The sequence below is a fragment of the Astatotilapia calliptera genome, chromosome 15, assembly GCF_964374335.1.
Source record: "Astatotilapia calliptera chromosome 15, fAstCal68.1, whole genome shotgun sequence".
NCBI classification, from domain to species: Eukaryota; Metazoa; Chordata; class Actinopteri; order Cichliformes; family Cichlidae; genus Astatotilapia; species Astatotilapia calliptera.
The window spans coordinates 2,424,551-2,448,415 of record NC_137436.1 but is presented as its reverse complement, the minus strand read 5'-3'; the positions used below and the strand labels follow the sequence as shown (position 1 = coordinate 2,448,415).

The following is a 23,865-nucleotide window of genomic DNA, read 5'->3' as shown; positions in this document are numbered from 1 at the left end:
CCTGAAGACGACTTAAATAAATGATAAGCGAGTTCAGGCTGTGCTGAAGAATAAAGATGGTCACACCAAAATACTGACCGACTTTCAAGCATGTAGAATCGTACAAACTCGGTTTGTCTTATTGCTGCATTTCCATGTATGTTTGCATATGTTCCAATGGGTCTCTGCACCTATTCCACATTTTCCCTGTAAAGTTAAGAGAAATGATGGGTGGCTCAAGACTTCTGCACAGCACTTTGCCAACTTAAACACAAACTAACCATATTATATATATTTTACACTAACCTGAAGGCTTCTCATTTCGTCCTCTTTCTTGCGACTTCTCTCCAGCAGCTCTGGAATGACATCAGTGTGTAAGAAGAGATGGTGCAGTTGATGGAGCGAGTTGTCAGATGTCACAGTAATATCTGTGGTCCATATGAGCTGTGTAAGGCCAGGCCAAATAATACTAGCTTCTATTGTGATGCCTGGTCCACCTGTGCAGGTGCTGGATGTTTTTAATATCTGAAACCAATACAGCTTCTTGATGAAACAACTATTACTAATTGCATCATTTTGCAGTTTAAGTGTAACAGGATGCTGTTGTCATTCACGAGCTGCTCACTTACTATATTTTGCCTTTTGACTGTTGTTTCAAACACAAGCCTGCTTGGGGTTTTAGTTAATAATAAAAAATATCATTTCTTTTTTAAATGGAGAAGTGATTTCCTGACATTTAACCTCCAAGAACACAAGAAAAGATGATTTGTTTTATACTGATTACATTCTGGCCATGTGATGAACCCTAATCCAAACACAGCTCGGTGCTGTGCAGTGCTGATGGATTATTTTTACCCCGACAGGTAAATGAGGGACAAACTGCTTATGTCGCTCATCTTGATTCTGAAGACTGACAAAACAAAAGCTGTATTTTCTAAAAGGTATGTAGCATAAGTGTAAGTAGCATAGAACATCATAGCAACAGTGAAACATGGTGGTGGTAGTGTGATGCTCTGGGGCTGCTTTGCAGCTTCAGGACCTGGATGATTTGCTGTAATCGATGGAAGCATGAATTCTGCTCACCACCAGAAAATCCAGGTAGTTTTAATGCCCTAAAGATTGATTGGATTATTCAGCAGGACAATAATCCACAAGTGGAGCACACTAGTCAAAGTCTGGACTTCATTCTGATGGGGATGCCGTTCATTCTGGGAAACCCTCCAATGTGGCTGAATTCAAACTATTCTGCTAAGGAGAGCGGACTAAATTCCTCCACAGTGATCTCAAAGACTCATTGCCACTTATCGCGAGTTAACCAGTTATTAGGTTTATGGGGCGATTACATTTTCACACAGATCCAGCTTGGTCTGAATAGCTTCCCCTGACACTAGAACTGCCATTATACCCTAACTCATAAGAAGCACCAGGAGGGCTAATTTTGACTCCATCCTACCACAGCACTAATGGCAAATAAATCATTTCTTGAAGAAGTTCAGTTACTAATTTCCTTCTAATTATTGAAATTTAAGATTGAAATTAAATTTAAGATTCAACAAAACGAGTATTAAAATAACATTTTGAGGGTTTTCATTAGTTTTATAAATGATTTTGATAATTTCATTACAGATTGTAAAGTTAAACAGGGCAAAACAATTAACTAATAAGTGATAATAAGTATACAGAATAACTAGCAAATAATTGAAGTATTACAGAGAAAGAACATTATGAAGAGTTAAGTTTATTCTGGATGTAGCGCAGCTACACGTTTTGTAGCTGAGCTACAATAAACACTGTGACAACGACTGAACAGCTGATTGCCTCCTTTTTAAATCTGACCTCACAGTTACCCACAAAAATGTAAGAAACATTTTTTATTAATTACCGTAATTGTCGGGCTATAAGCCGCTACTTTTTGCACAAGCTTTGAACCCTGCGGCTTTTAGTCAGGTGCGGCTTTTCTATAGATTGTCCATGATTTTTGTCATATCGTAAGACGATTTGTTTTGTTTGTTCCGCTGTTGTACGGCACTACGTTGCCTGGCGGAAGGATCGGGGTTCAAGAGTGGTATGTTGGTCACATGTCCATCCGCCAGGCAACATAGTGCCGTACAAGTAGCGCGAAAAACAAACTTCAAAGTAGCGCTACACGTTCAGCTGGATGATGAGCGGCGATAAACTTGCGAAAAGCAAGTTATGCCCAACTCCACCGGTGGATTCTGACAGCGTGGAAAAGTGCGCAAACATCCACGATCACCAACGGATTTCGAAGGGCTGGACTGCTGCATGATGAAGAGGAGGACACCGCCACGGCCCTTCAGAGGGTGTTCGACTCCGACACTGACAATGACAATGAGGATTATCTTTGGTTTTGAAAGTGACAACGAAGGAAAGAAGCTGAGAGTGGATGACGAAGCCACCCTGAGCCTGTTCGTTTCCGACACTGGAGAAGAGGACTTTGGTGGTTTTAGTGGCAGGAAGAAGAGAAAGATGATGGTGAGTGACTGACTTTTCTTCTTGTTAAAGCTGTGTCACTGCACCTGAGCCTAAAAGGTAGTCCGAATCTATTTTTCTGGTGTGCTGTAGGTTACTGTTATGTACTACATGTGCAAATATGTACCCATAACTTGATTTTCAAAATATTAATAAAAGGGGTGTGTCTCCAAACAGCCATCTCTTTCCTGACAATTCGATTTGTGCATATTCTCTTACATATGATAAGTCAACATTGAAACACCTGCGGCTTTTGGTCAGGTGCGGCTAATGTATGTACAAAACAGGATTTTCCCCTGATTTTAGCTTGTGCGGCTAATATTCAGGTGCGCTCTGTAGTCCGGGAAATACGGTACTGTAAAAGTAGAAGAGTCAAAGTTTATCATCTAGTTCACGTCTGCCTCTGATCACCAAACCTGCGACCACACCCCGCGACCTCGTCACCTCGATCAGCTGCTCTGATCTGGATTTATTTATTTTATTTATATTTAGCCACTGTAGTTACATATTTATGAATCACATCCAGATAATTTTGGAAGCCTTAAAGTTTAAAAAATGTGTGTAAACCATTGTGATGTTAGGTAGGGCTGCTCGATTATGGCAAAAATGATAATCACGATTATTTTCACTGAAATTGAGATCACGATTATTTGACGATATTTATTTAACCCTTTAAGACCTACTATAGAACCAAGTCCACCAGAGCTTATATTATTTTTTTACATGCTGTAGTGCCATTTGTGGGAGCATTTCAATTTGCTATGCAACTGTTATAGCCCATATTTTAATAATATGTATGCATTAAGTCCATAGTAATTACATAAATTGCAAAAAAGTGCAATAAACTACAAAAAAAATTGAAAATCGCTTTTGTTTTGTTTACATATATTTCTACTTGGAGAAATTTAAGAGGTTTATCCCTCAAAACTTTAAATACAATAAAGTTGCAAAAAAAAGTTTACAACAACAGGAAATTTATTTTGAGTGTCTTCATAGTTTTATTTTGGAGATACAGCAATTTTTATATACTGCAGGAAAAACAAAAAACAATCCTATGATGCAAATTTGCAAAGAAAACAGCAGGTGCATCATTTCACTGTGGGAAGTGTTACGAACAGCTGATAGGAACGGCAAAGCCTGTTTCTGGAGTATTATGTTTTTGTTCCTGCAAGAGCTTTTTATGCAGTTTTTGCAAAGCTATATGTGGAAGGAAACCGAGACCGAGGACAAGCTGATGGCATCAGATGTAAGTACAACTCCTCCGGTTTCATATGCAAAACAAATTATTGCGCTAGCTTACACGGTTCAGGTTCTACAGGGATTTAAAAATAGTTACGCAAAACGGAGCGTGCTGCTCTGACCGGCTTTAAAGGGTTAACAATGACTTTAAAAAATAATATAAAATAGTGTGCAACACCACTGAAGTTTGTTTTTTAAACTCTCTTTTCAACCAACGGCAGTCACTCTCCAAATAACTTCTGCTTAGCTTTCCGAGCTTCCCTCGGGTCCTCTTAATCAGCGGTCTCCAACCTTTTTTGCGCCACGGACGGTTTATGCCCGACAATATTTTCACGGACCGGCCTTTAAGGTGTCGCGGATAAATTAGGGAGGGGCTAATAATCGGCTCAGTCATTTTTAATGATCGTTGAAAGCCCAGATCGTAATCGTGATTAAAATTCGATTAATTGAGCAGCCCTAATGTTAGGTAATTGGTAATTTCACAGCAGCGTCTTTGGTTGTTCTAAGTTCATATTTTTTTTACCCCCACACACCCCAAATTTCAGTACTTTACCAATAAGCCCATTTTAGGAAAAGCCATGAAATATGAGATTCTGTGGTTTTAATTTAACAGAATTACACAGTTTTTAATGCCATGCGGTCAAAATCATTGTATTTACTCGACTTCTCTTTACTAATCTAAAAACTGGTTTGATGATCTGAAACATGTAACTGTGACAGACGCTACGTTTTCACAGCTCAGTGTCTCCGCTGACCGACACGTCCAGCCCGTCGCAGCTGCAGGAGGAGCTGTAATACTAGAACAGCTGTTTCCACACATACACTGCAGACCTGTTTTTAAGGGAAAGGGCCAACAGGGAGCACTGCACAAGTGATGAAAGGTCTTAGGAAAAATACACAAACCGCAACCGCAATCTGACACAAATCCTGTACACCACACAATGTCTCCGCTGAGTGCTGGCAATAATGGCTAATGTGTTGAGATAAAAACAAGCAGCTCTCAGAGCTCACGAGAATACAGCTCCCCCTTTGAGAATATTCATTAATTAGTATTTACCATAATGCATGGTTGAGGATATAGTTGCAAAATGCACCATGTAATTACAGCCGTTACTGAGAAGAAGAGTTTATAGCAGAGGTTATAAAATCCACACCTTCAATACTCAGATACTGCTGCTGTGACAAAAGATTACTCTTAGCTCTAACTACTAAAGAGACCACATCACTGCTCCTGCCTGCAGTGCAGACTCAAACTGCTGATCCAGAGACGGGAGGAGCTGATTCCAAAGGTGATCGAAATGATCTTGCGCGTGTATCATTAACTGAATTGTCCAATCACTTTACTCGAAAGAAAAGAAAAATGTAAACAGATAGCTAGCTCTGTTTCCATCTCCTTGACCATAGCCAGCTATCCAGCTGTCTCCAGTCCCCCTGTGTCTTTTAGATCTCTGGTAATGGAACACAAATTAGGTTCATTTCCCCGTATTGTTCAGACGAAGCGCTGAAAACAAGCTTCTCTTCCTCTGCCAGTTACAGCTCATTAAGAGAAATTCAGTCAAAAATGGGGCTCACATTGGGAAAAACAAGTCATCTTTCCACGCGAGGCTCAAAGTTCACAAACCATTAAGATTCTTTCTCAAACATCTGCAACTACAAACAGTCAGACCCATCGTAACAAACAAAAAACAATGATTCAGGCACACACACAGTCATTTTCACCAGCATCCATTACAGCAAAACACAACAAACAGTGAGCAACAAAAACACTTCTGTCACACGCCTGCACTGAATGACTTTCTTAATGATGGTGTGATTACATGTAAATGTGAGAGGATGAAAACGGGAGATTGGAGTCTGACAGCTGTGTTAATCAAAAGGAACCATTAGAGAGAGAGGAGACTTTCATGGAGAGCTGGCTGTGATAAGTACAACTTCTCACCCTCGTGAATGCTGAGAGCATGGAGAACTAAAGGACTTCTCATCCTGTGCACTCTAACAGCTGCTAGCTGCCTTTACAGGCAGAATGACTGTGATTTGTGTCGCCTGATGCTGTGCAGGGGCATCCCGAGTGTGAGTGAAATCAACATGAAGGCGTTTCTCCAATTAGATTCTACCTTTCTTTTCAGTGCTGAGAGAGTGCATCAGCTTCTCCTGTTGGTCCAGGCGCTGCAGGAGAGCTCTCTGCTCTGAGTCGCGGCTTTGCCTGAGGGCCTTCAACTGATCCTTGGTCTGCTGATGTTGCCTCCTCAGGCGCTGTTCTCTAGTGTCGCGCTCACGCACCTCCTCACACAGCCAGCGCAGCTTGGTCTGGTTGGTTTAATAAATACAAACATTGTTGTAGTTAGTCTGAAAACTGTGGAGGGGATCAGGCCAGCCAGCCTCAGGCCCCACCATGACACACTACATTTAATACACAAGTTGGAACATGACAAGGGATTTTCTGGGTTTTCTAACATAGAATCCTGCACGCCAATCAATGCAAAGGACACTGAGCAGGAGTTTAATTAAGAGGACAAAACTTCCTGATCCTTATTTTCCCTGTGCAGCCAAATCATTTCAACTTAATTTTTCATTACTTTCAAAGGCGTTTTCCTGTCTAAGCTGGCAGTTTACAGCTCAAATCTCAACATTATTATTTTTTCATTTTTGTCTTTTAGCTGAATCCAGACCCAGGTTGTAAAGTCACGTCAGAAAAAAAACCAAACCACACAAAATGAGCACAGCAGTGTAAATTTACTGTTTCCTACAACAGGCTTCCACAGCAGAGCCAAATGACTGGTTCAATTGTTATTCCAACTGTGCACTGTAAGCCTGTAAATCATACCTACATTATACTACCATAAAAACTCTTAACAAGGGAGCTAATTACCTCCCTTGTTCTCCAGCGTTTTACTCTTGTAAATGCACATTACTCTGAGAGAATTTCTGACAGGAGATACATTACAGTGATAAACACTACAAATTGTGCAAACACATTTTAACACGGTATCATGCATCACAGCCACAGCTTTAATTACACATTTCTTTTGAAAGTTTACAACAATAAACAGGGATTGATTTGTCTCGGAGAAAGGCAGGTGGCAGCTAAAAGGGCAGAGGACGACAGCGAGCATCTCCTCTGTCGCATGAGCCCCGCGAGAACATCATGGAAACTGATAACTGATATAAAAGCACCGATGATAACAAGATATGGCTGCACGTCTGTGAGAAGTTTAATTTACAGCTATCGTTGGGGAACCTGGTAAATCTCAACTCTTATCTGACTTTCATTGACATTCGAATGACACTGACATTTATTACAAACTCTAAGCACACATTGGTGCACAGCAAAATAGTTCAACAATGAAGCGTCATAGTTTTCTGAGAAGTTTTTACCACAGTAAATGTTTGCACAAATATATCTCCACATCTATGGTGGAGGGCTTTCCTGGCATGAAGACATTTTTGGCATCGCTTAAAGCAGTTTTATCCAGACATGAAAGACTTCGTGCAGTTTTGGTAATTGAGGTTTTAACTACTCAACCATTGTTGTTCAGAACTCTTAGCAACTTATTAAGAAAATGCACACGTTTCTGTCAAATGAGGTAAAGCCAGATAACTAGAGGCTGCCTCTGACTGCATGCTGCTCACACTTTCCATCTTGCCCATATTTCATGTTGTTTAGCATGTTGGGGACAAACTGAGGAAACAGTCACTAAAGCACAGGAGTCTCTTTATAAAAAAAACCCTTAAAAAAACTGGACAAAAAAGTCTGGCGAGACGTCATTTAATGAGTCTGAAAAATATGAAATCATTTTCCGAGATGTGTTTGGTATTAAAGATCTTAAACGGTCTGGCAGCTCCTCCACCGCCTCATTTTTTAAACTTTCGCACAGCAGAATCTGTCAAATCTACAAGGTTATCTTCAACTTAAGACTGCGCTGCACGTTTTCATCCCTCTGCTTTCTTTTTCATTAAGAACTGCAGCTCTATCACCAGCTTTAAAAACTCACAGAATATGAACACTGATGTCTATTTTCTCATAGGTGTGCGGACGCTTTGTTTGTTTTGTAATTTACGTTTATGATCTTCGCCATGTAACCTGGCAAAGAACTGCAGATGCAAATTAGTTTTAAGCCAACTCTGGCAAACCCTTATGTTAATATTGTATATAATCCCTTGTTAAAACAAAAATCTTCACTATGTCTTGACTGTATTATTTGTGTGTGTAAGAATGGTTCTCTCCAGGGACAAAAGCTGAATCAAACCTTAGTCTCAGCCAGCCAGCGGTGCGAGTCCTTCACCAGTTCAGGTCTCTGAGAAATTGCCTGTTAGAAAATTACAAAAACAAGCAAATAAATACAAAAGCAAACTTTCCTGTTGCTGTTACGTGTATATGCTGTAGGACAAGGCGAAGTTAAGTTGGATAGACAGCAAGTGAATCGAAATGCAGATGGACAAACAAGAGGACAGGAACCAGATCGAACAGCCTCCTGTCAAAACTCTTAACTTTAGTGAAGAGGGGCCTCTGCCAACTTAAATTGGCGTGCGCATGTTAAACAGCTATGACACAACACACACACACACACACACACACACACACACACACACACACACACACACACACACACACACACAGTTAGTGCGTGTCATAAAAACGAGCTCAGGGAGTATGTTCCAATCTTTCCCAGACAAGCTTGTCAGCATCAGCAATACAAACTGACTGCCTGCCAAGTCCTAATGACTGCTGACACACACACACACACACACACACACACACACACACACACACACACACACACACACACACACACACACACTCTTAAGGCAAAAAGATAGACACAGATAAACGCAGTCACATAACTAGACGACACTCAGTTGAGAGCACACCTCTGCCAAGTGCTATGCAGCTGCTGAAATGTGCCAGCTGCACATGTGGAGTTGTCAGCAAAGATTAATAATCCCTCTCATGCTTCTTTATCTCTTTGTTACACATGAGGTGGTGAATTCATGTGCATGCTAATTAGATTTGGCTGTGCTGAGCCACATTTAAGTTTCTGCATTTCTATGTATAGAATATGATCGATATGTCTTTAATAGCCACTGGGGTTGCATTTCAAACACAGCGATATGTTTCACAATGCATAACCCCCCCCCCCCCCCCTTTTTTTTTTGTTAGCTACTGGTGTTGTTAGCATGGAGAGTAAGCTCGCATAAAGGAAGAATAACACACTCATGACAGAGAACCAAAAGATGATGTGGTCATGTGACACAATTCTTAACCTCGTGGCCGCTTTAGGTTCACGCCAAATTCAACTTTGCTTTTTCTTATTTGGCTGTTAATGGGGGATTTGTCTCTCCTGTCTCTGCTGATGGTTAATCGGGAGCAAAAACAAGGTTAGTACTTAAGCACAGTGGTGCTTGAAGATAAAAGATAACATCAGTATTCTAGTACGGTTATAAACACTGCAGCATGTTTACAGTGTTCGACATCTTTGGTTAGCCTTTCATCCTTTGCTATTTAGCATTAAATACAACATAAAACAGAGTCCGATGCTGCAGGTTATAAAAGTCATCAAAGTAAAGCTTAAAAAAAGCCAAATAGATGAAGAGCTCACTGAGGCTAACACAGTCCATTAAGGTATTACCAGCTCGACATCAGTATCGGCCAACATTTATCACTTGTGTTTCATCAATATTGCGCTGCTGCTACTTTCTTCACAGATAGTGTTAAGTTGTTGTTGTTTTTAAGGAATTACAATTCCTTTGTTTCCTTGGAAACAAATAGCAACAAAAAACAAAAACTAATAAAACAAAACAACTGTTATTTTTAATTTCTACATTTCAAAGTCTGTACATTCCACAATTCATCCTAAGACAATCATTCACAAAACTGTATTAAAATCCCTGCACCAGCTGCAGCCTTTAGCCTGCACTAAGAGTAACTTTACATGCATTTTTACCTCTGCTAAGGATGTTTCTGGCAGCATTTGTGTGCACGTCATCTGTTTATAAACACAATCGCTCAAAACGTTTTGAATGAATCCTAATAAAACTTTGTAGCCAAATATACTATAGGATGATATTAGAACAAGTTAAAGTTAATCATGTTGAAATACCTTTTACTCCTACATAATGTTTGAGTCATCATTTCTCAACAGCTGCCATTGCTACCTTTATTACTGCAGACTCACAGACTTCTTAGTAGTAAAAGCATTTTAAAAACAGAAGAAAACAAAATGAATATACACATAATACAATAATATTCCCTTAAAAATAAGCACTGTCTATAGAATGAGCTGCCTCCCAGAGTGTTTGTTGTTTGTTTCCCCGGAAAAAAAATGGCTGTCCTCTCCTTCCTCTGATTGGCTGGCCCATACAAACAGAGGGTCTCACAGCAAGGGGGTGGGGCTTCTGTGCTTATAGCCCGAGCCGGTGCTTGAGATGACCATATTAATTACTAACAGCCCCCCACACACACACAGACAGTGAAAATAGGGAAATGCATTCTGTCAATAAGTGCCCATTCATTTAAAACAGGAACTATAGTTTTAGATTATGATCACAAGCTTTTTAGGCTCCAATGGCCGTGAAAGCTGCAGTACCACGTTTTGGAAAACTGGGGTTTTCCCTTCATCCAAAACAGAAAAGCCGTCCTGTGCCTTCTGATGGCACAAAAACATTTCTTTAGACGTTTCATGACTGGTAGAGTGATAACACACTCCAATGGATTTTATAAAGGTAAAAACAAAAAAAGCCAAAAAACAAAACAAAACCCCACCCCACTCTCCTTGACAAACCTTTTCAAATAGCTTTTTGAGCGTGTTTATAGAGACTTACCCACCCACCCTGCTAACAACGTGAAACCATACCCCCTCCTGCCACCTACCGAGGAAAAAAAAGAAAGCCAGCAGATATAACAAACATGAATTCACATGGACGAACTCACACACAGCAATGAACAAAGTAGACAAAAGCAGAACCCTTTTTCAAGTACACCCTTGTGGCAAGGTGTTTACACATGATCAACAGACATGGAAAACACACAGCAGGAGTTTTTGGACCCTTTCTGTCCTGCGCCTTGGCGAGCAACGTCGTCACCGCGCAGGTGTCAGGCAGCGTTTTCAAGCTGCCACTCAAAACCAGATACAAACAAAAACGCATCTCCCAAGTTGTTGCCACGGCAGCTCAAAGTACAGCAACAGAGCACCGCTGTGCAGAGGTCCCCGTCTCAGGGAGCGTACAGCCATACACCAGAGCATGTGACTGTGTGGGAGGATAAAACATGCCTCTGCGCTTCTCGCTCACGCTCTCTTTACTTTTTTCAAAAACATCAAAGGCCACACGGCAGAGTAGCAGACAAAAAGGAGGTGAAACTGTTGAAAAACTGAACAAGTAGGCTGGGAGTTGAAAGTGCTGTGAAAGGCCTGAAGTGAAAGAAACACCACTATTCCTCACAGCAGCACAGCAGCGGATTCCAAGCATCTGCCACCGCTAATTTAAATGTGTGACTACCCGGTTTACATCTCTCTCACAACGCGAATAAATGTGTGGCTGTTTTTCTTCTTTGGTTACAGTGTGTTTGCTGCGCCTCCCACTGTGACGACGGAAAAGCTGGGAAGAATTTCGAGAAGCAAAAAGACAGAGACGTTAAGACCAACAGCAAATGGAGAGGACACAGAGAGATGTTTTCATAGAGATTACCAGCATTACTCTTCATTAAACAGTTTATGAAAAGACGAGGAGAGAAGATGGAAGGGAGAGAAAAAAATAACGACAGATGTCTCGAGTTGGATTTAAACACAGATCTTTGATGCAGCTCAGCCCAAAACAGAAGAGTGGGAGCATAAAATAAACCACAATTGAAAGACAAGACACACAGGGGTTTATTATAAAAGGAGATGACTCACAAGGTTAGCGTTTAAGGAAAAGAACCAAAATGACTGTGTTGCCATGCTGTGGTAAATTATGAGACTAAAGAGAAGAAGAAAAAATGATGCCTATGTGGAAGTGCCAAAAAGACGCAGTTCTGGTGGCCACAGAGACAATCCCACAGACGTCCAACTAGCAATCAGAGACATGTTTACAGACGGGGCCTTTATGCACACAGGTCACAAGGATACCAGCTCAGGTCTCAGTTACTGGCTTGACTTTGACAGGCGTGCCACATGTTTGCCATCATCTGTCACCTCAAACAGTTCAAGTCGCTGAACTGGAGCTCTCAGGCATGTTGGTGGTGCTGGTGCCTTTTTCAATTGGTTTTAATGGAATTATCTAACAACAAACATGACGTGTCATCCAAGGAATTCTTTCCTGCAGTCCTGGTGAGTGAAACTGAAATATTATATTTGTCTGTTACTTCAGCGGCCCCCCAACAGTTTTTGCGCTACGAACCGACAATATTTTCATGGACCGGCCTTTAAGGTGTCGCGGATAAACACAACAGAATAAAACTAGTACCGGTACCAAAAAAGAGAAGATTTATTCATAACACACGGGAAAAGACCCAGGGAAACCAAGTTAACGATAAAAACGGTTAAAAAATAACGATAAAAACCGATAAAACCGTTGAATACCATGAATTTCACACCCGAGCCTCAACTCTCGCAGCCCTTAAACCTTTTGGCTACAACCTGTTAACGTGTGAGGTCTCACTGACTGTCACGGGGTCCCCTTCCAGACCTCTCCCGGACAAACACAGGCGTAGTCGGTAAGGTATTAGTGTGGATACTTTATTTGAAACGGCCTCCCCAGTGCATAAAAAGATGGTTGCAAAGACATAAAACTGAGAGCCACGCTACACAGCCTGTATGTTACAACACACACCCCCCTTCATATCCGGCTCGCCGTCTCTTATATCCCGTAACCCCTCCCCCTTGGCGTCACCACCAATTCTTTATTCTAACTTTAATCCCCGTCTCCCTCCCCCAGAATTTCTTTTTCATTATACACTCACAAAACATATACATTGATACAGGCTCTCAACTATTTCCCGGCAGTCTACCCGACTTCATATACCCATTAACGGCCCACGTAATGAGGCCATTCTCATGACGGTCCAGACACACGTGAACTCATTATTTAAACCCCACACCCCCATACCATCGGCTTGCGTCACCCTGCACGATTGGCGATCCCCCGCACGTCTCCCCGACCGACGCCCTTAACAAGTAAGTGGGAACCAAAATCTAGCCACCCCCGATGCGGCTCACAACTTGCTCCTCACCCCTTTTATTCCTCTACTCGGTCGTCAGAAAGATACGCCGCCCCGGGTGCCAAATCGAACTAATGGTGGCGATCTAATGATGGCGGTGCCATACTCAGCGGACTCTGCCTTGAGACGGGTCACTCCGTCACACTGACCGTAACCGTAACCTGTCCACTAAATTCTTGTTAGTTGATTAATGTGTCCAAAGCACCATGAAGAGGTGAATGAGACATTTTGCATAAAGCTGCTTTCAGTGCTCAAATACAGTAGAAAAGCCATATATGAGTCATTTTGGCATAAAAATATCACCTGACTCGTCTTACAATTAAAGTTGTATTCAGCAAAGTTTGTTTTTTCTTGGACTTTAAATATCTTTACACCACATTCAAACTTCCTGCTTCTTAGTGCTTTTAAAATCAAGGAAGGAAGGAGGGTATCATAAGGTAGCTGAAACTTAATCCACCCTTTAACCGTTAATGATCCCCCCATTAGCCCGATCGCTATAAGTTGACTTCTTTCGGCATCATGGATTACAGAGGAGGAAAGGTGTTGGCTCGCATGTTTGACTGCAGCACTGCAGGACCAGCTGGAGAAATCTATAAGAGCAGATAAGAGCAGCCAGGGTTCATTAGCCTGGAGCAGCAGAGGAAAACTAGCTTTAAGCGAAGTGGGTGGTGGGGGTGGGGTGGGGGGGTTAAAGAATACACTCAGTAGGTAGTGTGGAGGCTTTACAGTCTAATAAGCAGATTTATAAGTGCATGGTTATGTACAGGTGGGTGATAAATAAATAGATCAAATAAGATATGGGGTATGGAACGTGGATGCTTCAGTCTGTTAAAAGGCAATGACACAGTTCACTTTTATATTCATTTTCCTCAAGACTTCATTCAAAGATGCTCACATTTACACAATGAGCCACAACACTCACTACTACTATTTTTCTCCCCATTTTCATTTCCTGTCTCACTGTGCAGAACCTCTTCTCAGCTCCTTTACTTTGTCAGACTACAGTCGTAGTTGTTATTAATGAGCCTTGTCAACCTGACCTGTCACAGACGTTACGCTAAATATTTGCTTTAGAAACGTTTCCATCTGAAATAGATGGGACATTGTAGAAAAACATGAAAGACATGCAAACTTGATCTTTTGCACTTTCTGTGACGTTAAAGAAAGTCTGAGCTTGATTTTCATGTTTTTTTTTCATGTGTGTCTGTTCATCATGGATTTTTGGACATAGAACAGATGAGTCATAACGAGTATTTCCTTTGGACTTTCTGTCTCTGGTAACACACACATGCAACATTTATATAAGCACAACAACACACACACACACACAAGCTTATCAGGTAAAACTTGTAACCAACTGTAAAATACTTTCCAAGGTTCTCAAAATAGTTGTTATTCTTGCCACTGGCAAATAAACAGAAGACACAGCCTTATGCAAAATCACAATACAAGAACAGGTCTCTTCAGCACAAGTCAATGTTATTATTCTGACAGTTAACAACAACTGAGCAAACAGTGGGACAAAACAAGACTGCTGCTGTCACTAACACTCCAGCCTGTAGAGACCTACTCTTGCCACACACTGTCCAGCATGAACCGACAAGAGAGGCAAACCTAACAAGAGACTGTTTAAGTTTGCATCTAGTGCAGCAACGACCGGAAGGACTATACACGTTTCTCCAGAGTATGTGGACTGGCAGGACTAGATTGTTACTTAGAAAATGATCCGTGCTTGTCAAATGTGCTGTGAATGTATAAAAGCAAGCTGACAGTATTCAACACCATTCAAAACACAAACAAAATGTAATAGGCAGGAAATACCTGGAGCTTGTCTTCGCCGTTCCTAGCCAGGCTGCGACAGGCTGCGTCTAGTTCCTCGCCCAAAGATGTAAGGACTGCCTCTTGCTCCGATTCCATTTCCAACACCTTCTGCTCCAACTTAACAAGTTCCGACTCCGAAACACGTCTCCGCTCGGCTGACCTGACCTGTGGAGAACGGCAGACAGCCGAGCGGAGTAGAGGTGCTGCAAATTAGCAGGTGTTTCAATTCATGCCATTGTAGTTTAAAAGACACTGATAAGAACTTTTTTTCTTCTTTCGTAGCATAAATGACATTTATGTCACCTGTTACAAGATTATTGTCAGATGTTCTGGTTTTCCTCAATAAACACATTCAGACTAACAAAAAACCGTGGGCATCAGAGACTTGTTCAGTTTCCTCTCAAAAAGCAGATACTACGTTTCTTTAGCTACAGTAGTTTCAGGGTCTCTACCAGGACACAGTCAATCAATACATTCAAGGATGGAAACCAAGTGATCAGTTCTGCCCTGGGAACATGGATCATTACCCTGTCCCTGAGATAATAAACTGCCCATGTTACATTAATAAGAGCCCTTTTTCTGCATGCAGACGATTTCAAATCAATAAATGGTTCCTGTGAAAAAGACCCATGCAACTTATCAGGGTCCTGTCAAAGAGGTGAATTGGGATTCAATACTTCATCAGCTGTTGTGAAGCCACTAAGGACATATTGATAAAGACTCTTTAAAATAGTGCTGATTTGGCACCACTTAACCCCTGGAACTCTTCTTATGTTTGGATTATCTGTCCTGAACACCTTCTGAACAGTGGAAAGTCGAAGCCTGATGGGCTCAGATTTTACCATCTGACTAAATGATACACACAGGTTAAACAGCTGGATTGAAATCGCTCAGCGGGAAAGTTAGAAGCAGCACAGTGTCTCTCTCACAAACTGAACTCAGCCTCAGTGCTGCTGGAAGGTGTGCCTCACTCTGAGCTAAAGCAAGAATTCCCACAGTTGGGAATTTGAAAAAGAATCACGAAAAAGGGAATGAAATGTTGCAGCACTGAGTTATACTTTTAAGCGTTATTATCGCTGCTGGAGAGCAATGGGTGTAAGGGCTCCGTCTATAGATAACAGTACTGTCTATAGATATTCCCTGCAGCCACTTTTTGGGGAAGAATCTTGCGAAAAAGGTTATAAAAAGTCACCAATTCTTGGGGAAAAGTGCTGATGATGATGATCTCTGCTGAGAGTGAGAGCGCCGACATGTAGAAAATAATCCCATTTCTAAACAGTTAATGCAATAATTTTGTTAAACCCTGTGAACCAAAGGTGAAAGGCTGCACCTGAGTCATATTTGATTTAAAATCCACTGTGGTGGTGTACAGAGGTTAAATCCTGTCAGTGTCCAGAAACATATGGACCTAACTGCAACAGCAACCAGTTTCTGTCACGCAGTCGCTGACTGCTTGCTCATAGCCAAATGTCTTGTGTTTCTATCAAGCAACAAATATCATATATTCCTAAAACGTAACATCTGCACAGACACACACATATATTAACAACTGGCCCGTAATATTAACCGAAGAATTTGGAAAAAGCACGCCCAAAGAAGCCAGGCTTACTTTGTCTTCCACTTCCTGTTTGAGTAGCTGGTATTTTCTGTGGAGAAGTGCATGCGCCTCCTCTTTTGTGCTCAGCTGTGCTGCCAGCTTATCACATTCATCCTTCATCCTGTCCAACTTGATGCGCAGCGCCCCACACAGCTCTTTGTCTGACGCTGCATCTGCCTAGAAGAGAGTGGATGTTTTTAATGCCATGATACACAGGTAATATTTCGAGATCATAAACACGGGCGGTTTATCCGGGGTAAAAAATTATCAACACTAAACAGGTGGCAGTTCTGGGAATACCATGAGTAAACAGAACAGATACAAGTTCTCATGTCACTGATTTGAACCCAGATTTAATTTATGCGCCAAATTTATCAGTGGATCCAAACATCTTAAGTCAGTTCTTGCAAGTAAAAGCTGATTTCACAATACAACGTGACATTATGTGCTGCAAAGCCAGAGAACATCAAGTAACAGGTCAAGAGAACGAATAACGAGTCCTGCTCAAGCTCGCAAAGGCAAGCCTCAGATTTTAGCTTTCTATATATAATAATAACGTAATAACTACACAGGATACAGCAAAGTGGAATGAATGACAATTATTCAGGACCGGGAGTGACACAAACAGAGGAAAAAATGGAAAAACATTAAAAGCAAATAAATTCTAAGTGGAGGGAAGCAGAAGGAGAGCGATTAAGACAGAGCGAGGCAGGGGAGAGGGAGAGGAGGAGAAATCATGAGTAAGAGGACAAGGACATGGAAATGTGAATACTTTAAGCCATTTCTGACAGTTGACTGTGTCATAACTGTAATACAGGCTTCTGGCTATGATACGTGAATATTGGGTGGGCTTCTGAGGGACATCTGCCGCCCCTGTAGGCTCATATTTAAAAACATTCCAGCAAACGCCCTTGTCCTTACCGCACTTGGAAATGGCACCATTACAATGAGCTATGTCAGATATTAATGCCATTCAGCGCAGCTAATGGGCTAAACTCAGCCATATCAGGGAGGACCATGCCCCTTAAGAAACAATGTACCCGGGAGGGCTCATCTTTGGAGATACTGAAGGTGGGAGGGGGGTGTGGGTGCAGTGGGACCGAGTCAAGTGAAGTTCCTATCTCCAACAGTGCCTTGATGAGACTTTAGGGGGTCTGATATCTGGGTTTTTAAATATTCACGCTTGGAGCTGTAGAATGGCCCCACAGATCCACAGGGCACCACACACCATTAAAAGCTCAGCTATCCTCGATTCACCAGTACTCAGAGGACAGGGTCACGACCAATGAAGAAAATTACGCTAAATGAGAATTTAGTCTGTGTCTCACTGGGTCGGAAATATACCAGATGTTTAGCTGCTGGGGTACGTTACCCTGCACTGAATTTGTAGAAATGCCAATTAAAGTTTGGCGCCCTGTGATCCATGCCTGGGTAGGGACACCTTGAACATCTGAAAAGGTTTGACAAAATAAAAGCATTTGATGCAGTTTTTAGAGTTTAGCTTTGATGAGGAATATTTAAAAAGAGAGAATTCTTGGATTTGGAGAATAAATAGCTACAGCGAGCAGCTTAGCCCAGAACAAAGACTAAAAAGAGCAAGAATAGTTTTGTTCAAAGTTAATAATGTATTTCTTGTATTTTGCTTAATCCTCAAAAAAAGCCTGAAGATTATGTGTCAGATTATTTCTGGGCTGTTAACAGTTACCACACAGCTAACTGACACTCGTGTAAATAATGCCTCTGGATTTTTTCACTCTTGCTGATACCGGTGATTATACTAAGCTATCCATTTCCACATTAGCTGTACAACATCTTAATGATCACAGCTACCTTCAGCTCTCTCATTTGTGCCTGTGTTTCGTCTCGCTCCTGACAGCAGACCTGTAGCATGTCCTGCACTTCACGAGCCTTCTTTGCATTGCTGTCCTCCATTGTGGCCTTCAAGCCGTCTAGCTCCTTCTGATGCACCTCTCTCTCGAGCTGCAGCTGCTTGCTGAGCACAGTCCGTTCTTCCTGTAGCGCTGTCAGCTTGGCCTGAAGCTCTGATGTGCTCTTTTGGAGCTCCTTCCTGCAGTTCTCCTCTTCAGACAACCGCTGGGCGAGCTGGGCGTGGGCTGCAGTCATCTGCTTCAGGGCAGCCTGGAGCTCAGCATGTGCGTCCTGGTCCCTCTGAAAACGGCGAGCTTGGGTGTCAGCTTGTTCTTGCAGCCTCTGGTTCTCTTCTTTCAGTCTTGCTCGGACGGCGGCCTGACGCCGAGTCTCATCCTCGAGGGTGGCTGAGGCCTCCCTCACCTGGGGTTGGGAGTCCTGTTAGGATCTTATCACAGCTCTTTAATGACTCTAATGCAACATCTTATATGGATTTTTGGATTTTACATGAAAAATAAAAAACAAATAAGCAATTAAAAAGGAATTACTCAGATTACTCGATTGAGATTTTTCAATAAAATCCCTGCAGTGCTAGACATTTGAAAACACTGCTGCATATTTTAAAATCCTAGTAATTAAAATAATGAAGAAGGAGAAATCTATCTGGGTGTTGGACCCCACACCTCCCGGATTTCCTGCTGCAGTGACAACTGGCGCTGGTGTGTCTCCGACAGCTCCACGTCCTTGCGGTGGAGCTCCTCTTCACGTTGGGCCAAGCGGCCTAGGATTTCAGCGAGCTCCCTGCGGGCTGCTTCAGTCTGCTGGCTCAGCGCCTTCAGCTGGGCTTGAGAGTTTTCCTTTTCCCTGGCTGCCTGGAGGGAGAGAGAGAGCGGGAGCAATAAAGAGAACGAGCCGGGTAGAGGAAGAGAAAAAAAAGATGAATGAAGAATGACAAATGAAGAAGAGGAGGGAGATGGTGTACAAAGAAGAGCTCTGACAATGATGATGAGTGCATGAGAAAGAGTGACAGAGAGACGGAGCGGGGGGAAACATATGCAGTACCGGCTCCTGCACTGATAGGAAAATGCTTGCACTCAGCTTCTCGATAAGGGACAATGGTCAGGTCTGCTCAAGGCAGATTGCTTCTAATACTCCGGCTTTGACTGGAATTTGCAGAGACTTTGCAGCAGCTCAGAGCCTAATCATTTAATTGAGCACTTGATTCTCTCCCCTAATTCATTAAGAGGGCAAAAATGATTTTGTAATTAATTCGCATCACGTCGAGTGTGCCAGGTGGGAGTCGGTCTGACTGTCTGTCTGTGAGGCACAAGGTGCTGACTGCCAGTTTGGAGGTGACTCCTTCAGTCCGAATGGGATGGGAATCGATGGGGGGTGACGTCTAAGCTAATAACAATAGACGGGCGTTAATTATTTAACGAAACACGACCACTTTAACATACCAAGCAACGGTAATCTATTTGTGGTCATGGCGGGTGAATTCAAAATGCATTATTCAAAAGTTTAAATTGGACGATGACACAAAGTCGTCCTCTATGACACGAAGACAAAATGAAGGATGAATGAACACGAACAAAGAGAGGAGTCAGGGATGCAGTGATTCTGATGTTTATGCTTTTCCTGATTTCTTTGTCTTATAAATATTGTTACAATGGAGGATGCTCATATTAATATCACCAGACTTTCAAATGATGTACTTGTAATCCCTGAGAGGTCAAATTTCTGGTGTCAGACTGCGATTAACATCCTTTCACATTCAGTTTTTTCTACTCCTCCTTCTCCTTGATGTCACTAAGCACTGTATCAAGGCCCAGTAAAAGGTAAATAAGGAGTATTTTGGCAAAGCTACTTTAGTGAGCCCAAAAATAAAAGGTTTATATAAATTCACTTCATTCAATGAAGTGGCTCAGCCAATCACATGGCAGAAACTCGGGGCATTTTGGCACGTAAACATGGTCATCACAGCCGAGTCAGGGAATAGGGGAGAAAGGTGATTTAAGGGACTTTGAAACGTGGCAAAGCTGTGGTCTGAGAGTTTGAGTAACTGCTGATCTGCTGGGATTTTTCTTGCACAACCATCTCAAGGGTTTATAGAGAACGGCCCAAAAAAGAGAAAATATCCAGCGAGAGGCGGTTCTCTGGGCAAAAATGCTTGTCGATGCCAGAAGTCAGAGGAGAATGACCAGCATCAACTCCACTTTAAACTCCACAGCCTGCCTCAGTGGTGTTGCTGAATGTGTCCGTGCCTTTAGGACCACAGTGTACCGATCCTCTCACAAAGATGCCACGAAGTTCAAATAATCTCTGGGTTCTGGAACATGACAGTGAGTTCACTGTACTCAAATGGCCTCCACAGCTGCCACATGTGAATCCAGTTGAGCACCTTTGAGATGTGGTGGAATGGAAAATTCACGTAATAAATGCAGCTGAAAAGAAGCTGCAGGAACTGTGTGATGCATTAAAATCTGTGAGGAATGTTTCCAGCACCCTGCTATATCGTGTAGCCATGAAGCATTAAGCTGAGTCTGAAGACAAACAAAGGATCCAGGTGAGGTATACCCAATGAACTGTCTGGTGCTTACACGTTTTCTTGTCTACAAGCAGCATCTATCACAATCAAGCCTCTTATGAGGATTTACAATTGCAATTTGGGACAGGAAGCTGATAACATCACACCATTAGCATGTTCTTGATTACATTTGCTCACCTTACACTTTACAAACACTTACATATTCAGGCTCCTCAGGTGCTCAATGACCTCTGGGGTCTGGGCTTTGTAACACATGGATCATACAGTGGGAATTGTGTCATTATACAAATCATTAACTGGACAAATATTTCCTGTTTGTGCTGGATTTTGGCTCACAGGGCTTCATACTCCTGTTGTAATGTTCTGTCTATATTCTGAGTTCAGATTGTGCTTTTTGTTGACTCCTGTATATTTGGTTTAAAAGTCCATCTACATACAAGAATTATCTCAGATTAATTAATTAATTGCAATACAAACTTCCCAAAATATGTTACAACAAACATTTAAACAAAATAAACACATTTTACAACACAGCTAGAAACACAAAGTTGCTAACAAACATGAAACATCAGGAAAACAGGACAGGCTGTAACTACTAGTTTTGTGGTGTCCATAACGTCCACATTAGTTGCCAGTATTATGTATGTAACTGTAGCCTTCCATCATCCAACCACGTATCCTGACCTCACTGAGCAGCACAGCTACAGTTTTGTTTCTCCCTGCTGCCCGAGGCGTCACTACTGAAGCATGATAACTGCATTTTAGTACAGACATTATTGATCACTTCACTTTTCACAACACACCAACAAAGTCACAGAAGTTGTGCGTGAGCCAGACTCTGCTGCTAAGACAAAGCAACAAAGAGGCTTGGTTCTAGCTAACAGTGGTGCCAGCTGTAACACAGCCTGTACCTGCAGCAGCAGCAGCAGCAGCAGAGGGCGGAGGTGGAGCATTTAAGACACAACTGCCACTAATGCTGAATTTATGCTGCAGTTTCCCACCAGATCCAGCTAGATTTCCCACAGTGAACCTTTGGTGGTTCACCTGAGAGCTCTCACTTTGATCAATTATAAACCGAAAGCACTACCAGAGCCAACAGAGCAAAGTGGTTTTAGCAGTCCTGGTTTAACTTGCGCTAATACACATTAAAAGCTAACCGGTGGCACGATCTTGTACACAGTACAATGTATTCTGTACGTACAACGCTTTTTTCACGTTTCATTGCAAAGATGAAAGCCTCTCACGTGGTTTTAGAGTTAAAAGAACACATTAATATGAACCTAGGCTGGACATTCACACATGATTCATGAAAAATGTTGTTTTGCAGAAGCAATCAAGTGATTCAGCACTCTGCAGCCGTAAGGTTATTCGACCCACAGTGGGTGGATTAAAGAAAACAGCCAAAATCAATGCAGTGGATGCTGAGATATTTAGATTTTCTGGCCCTTAATACGGGTCAAGCTCTTAACGCTGACATTTCCCATAATGTCACTCATTAGCACCTTTCATTAGACCCCGGCTGAGTCCAAATCAGGAGAGCAAAGCGCTGCTTGAGATAAGGAAACCAATTTTGATGTGTAAAATTGGCAGAGTGCCCATTTTGAAAAGAGCAAAGATGTAGTTTTACAGACAGGGCAGATCAGTTCACTGGAATCAATGACGTTTTAAGATTCTTGCTTTTTATTTCAGCGCTGAAAGTCAACATTAACAGGATCAGCTGCTTCTGTGAGCTGTGTCCAAAAAAACTGCTATGAAAGCATCTGCTTCAACCAACCTGTGAGGCCTTGTCAGTATGAAGTTGAGCCCGAGCCCTCGCCTCCTCCAGCTCCTTCTGCAGTCTCCTGCACTTTGCCCTCCACTGGCGCACAGCCTCTTGGGCTCTGGTCTTCAATTCATCTCTGCTCCTTGTGCTCTCGAGGAGTAATGCCTCCGTCTCTCTCCTCTCTGCTTGCCCTCGGCTCTGAAAGGAAGACTGAATTTATGAATAAAATGTATATTCATCCTTTAGAATATAAAATCGTGTGCAACCATTCCCATACAAGAAGAATCTCAAGCATCTTATTACCACAGGATTAGTTTATTCACATCTTAATATTAAAATCTGATAAAGTTGTGGCTTAGAATAAAGAGGTAAACATCATGTGAGTGTACTTCAGTATAAAAGGTTGATTATTTAAGCGACCTGTATGTCCCTCAGCTGTTCCAGCATTCGCTGCTGCTGTTGTTCTCGCACCGCCAGGTCTGACGATAATTCCTTGTATATATAGAAAAGAAAGGTCAAGGTGTGTGTCTCTGTGGAGCAGAGAATTGCATTTTAGATTATTTCAGTGAGTGACTATTGCTAGTGTGAGGGGGGGTTGGGGAAGCAGGAAAAAGGGAGAGTGGAATAATGGGTTTATGCTGGGTAGGAAAAAAGAAAAAGGAGGAGAGAAGCAAAGAAAAAAAGGTGTGATATATTTAGAGTAAAGATAAAGAATAAAGGGTTGGCATGACAGAGCTAAGAAAGAGACAAAAGACAAAGACAGAGAGAGGTCAGAGGCGGCTGAGGGTGTTTACACGCTACGTACAATTGGATTATCTACATCGCTGGTCTGAAAAGTAATCTAAAAGAAGAGTTGCTCTGGATTAACGTAATATCCACAAGAAAATCACAATCTCTTTGAAGTTGCAAGTTTGAAGTGGAAAGCAAGGGTAAATAAGGTAACCCTGTTGCCGTTTAGGCGTTTATACTGAATAAGGCTGTCAGTTAGGAGTAATTAGTAATTAGTAATTAGTCATACACTGATTAGTCATAGTCATAGTCATTAGACTGTATATAAATTCAGCCACTGAAAAATTGAATCTTCCATCCCATTCTCCTCATTATACTTCATTTTTCTCATTTACCACTAAAAATGAAACACTTCCAACGTCTATTTCGATTTAGACATAAAAACGGCACGAGACGCCCCAGGTGATACATGCAAACACCCGCATATTCTCTCAGCACCTACTCTGCAATAGGGGAAGTGTGGGTGTTTAAACACATTTTCAGTAAAAGAAACATCAGAGATTAGAGAAATGTGCCAATGCTTGAAGTGCAGCTATTTCTACTAACAATTTATTGATACCAACTGCAGCCTTGAACGC

The 23,865-nt window shown here is 41.9% G+C and overlaps 1 protein-coding gene across 8 annotated transcripts in view; it reads right to left on the bottom strand.

Annotated features, from left to right (window-relative positions):
* The window catches only part of cep128 (centrosomal protein 128), a 78,934-nt gene that overhangs the window by 9,187 nt on the left and 45,882 nt on the right, over positions 1-23,865 (bottom strand). For 6 of the 8 annotated variants that reach the window (XM_080289974.1, XM_080289973.1, XM_026142361.2 and 3 more), the window contains 9 exons: positions 22,919-22,990; positions 22,511-22,696; positions 18,872-19,060; positions 18,150-18,611; positions 16,332-16,496; positions 14,723-14,887; positions 7,956-8,015; positions 5,823-6,015; positions 286-335 (listed from right to left, as the gene is read on the bottom strand). In XM_080289974.1, the coding sequence (XP_080146100.1) occupies positions 286-335; positions 5,823-6,015; positions 7,956-8,015; positions 14,723-14,887; positions 16,332-16,496; positions 18,150-18,611; positions 18,872-19,060; positions 22,511-22,696; positions 22,919-22,990 (1,542 nt within the window). Of the gene's footprint in view, positions 1-78; positions 187-285; positions 336-5,822; positions 6,016-7,955; positions 8,016-14,722; positions 14,888-16,331; positions 16,497-18,149; positions 18,612-18,871; positions 19,061-22,510; positions 22,697-22,918; positions 22,991-23,865 lie in introns of all 8 variants that reach the window. The other 2 variants (XM_026142367.2, XM_026142366.2) reach the window with 2 other exon arrangements.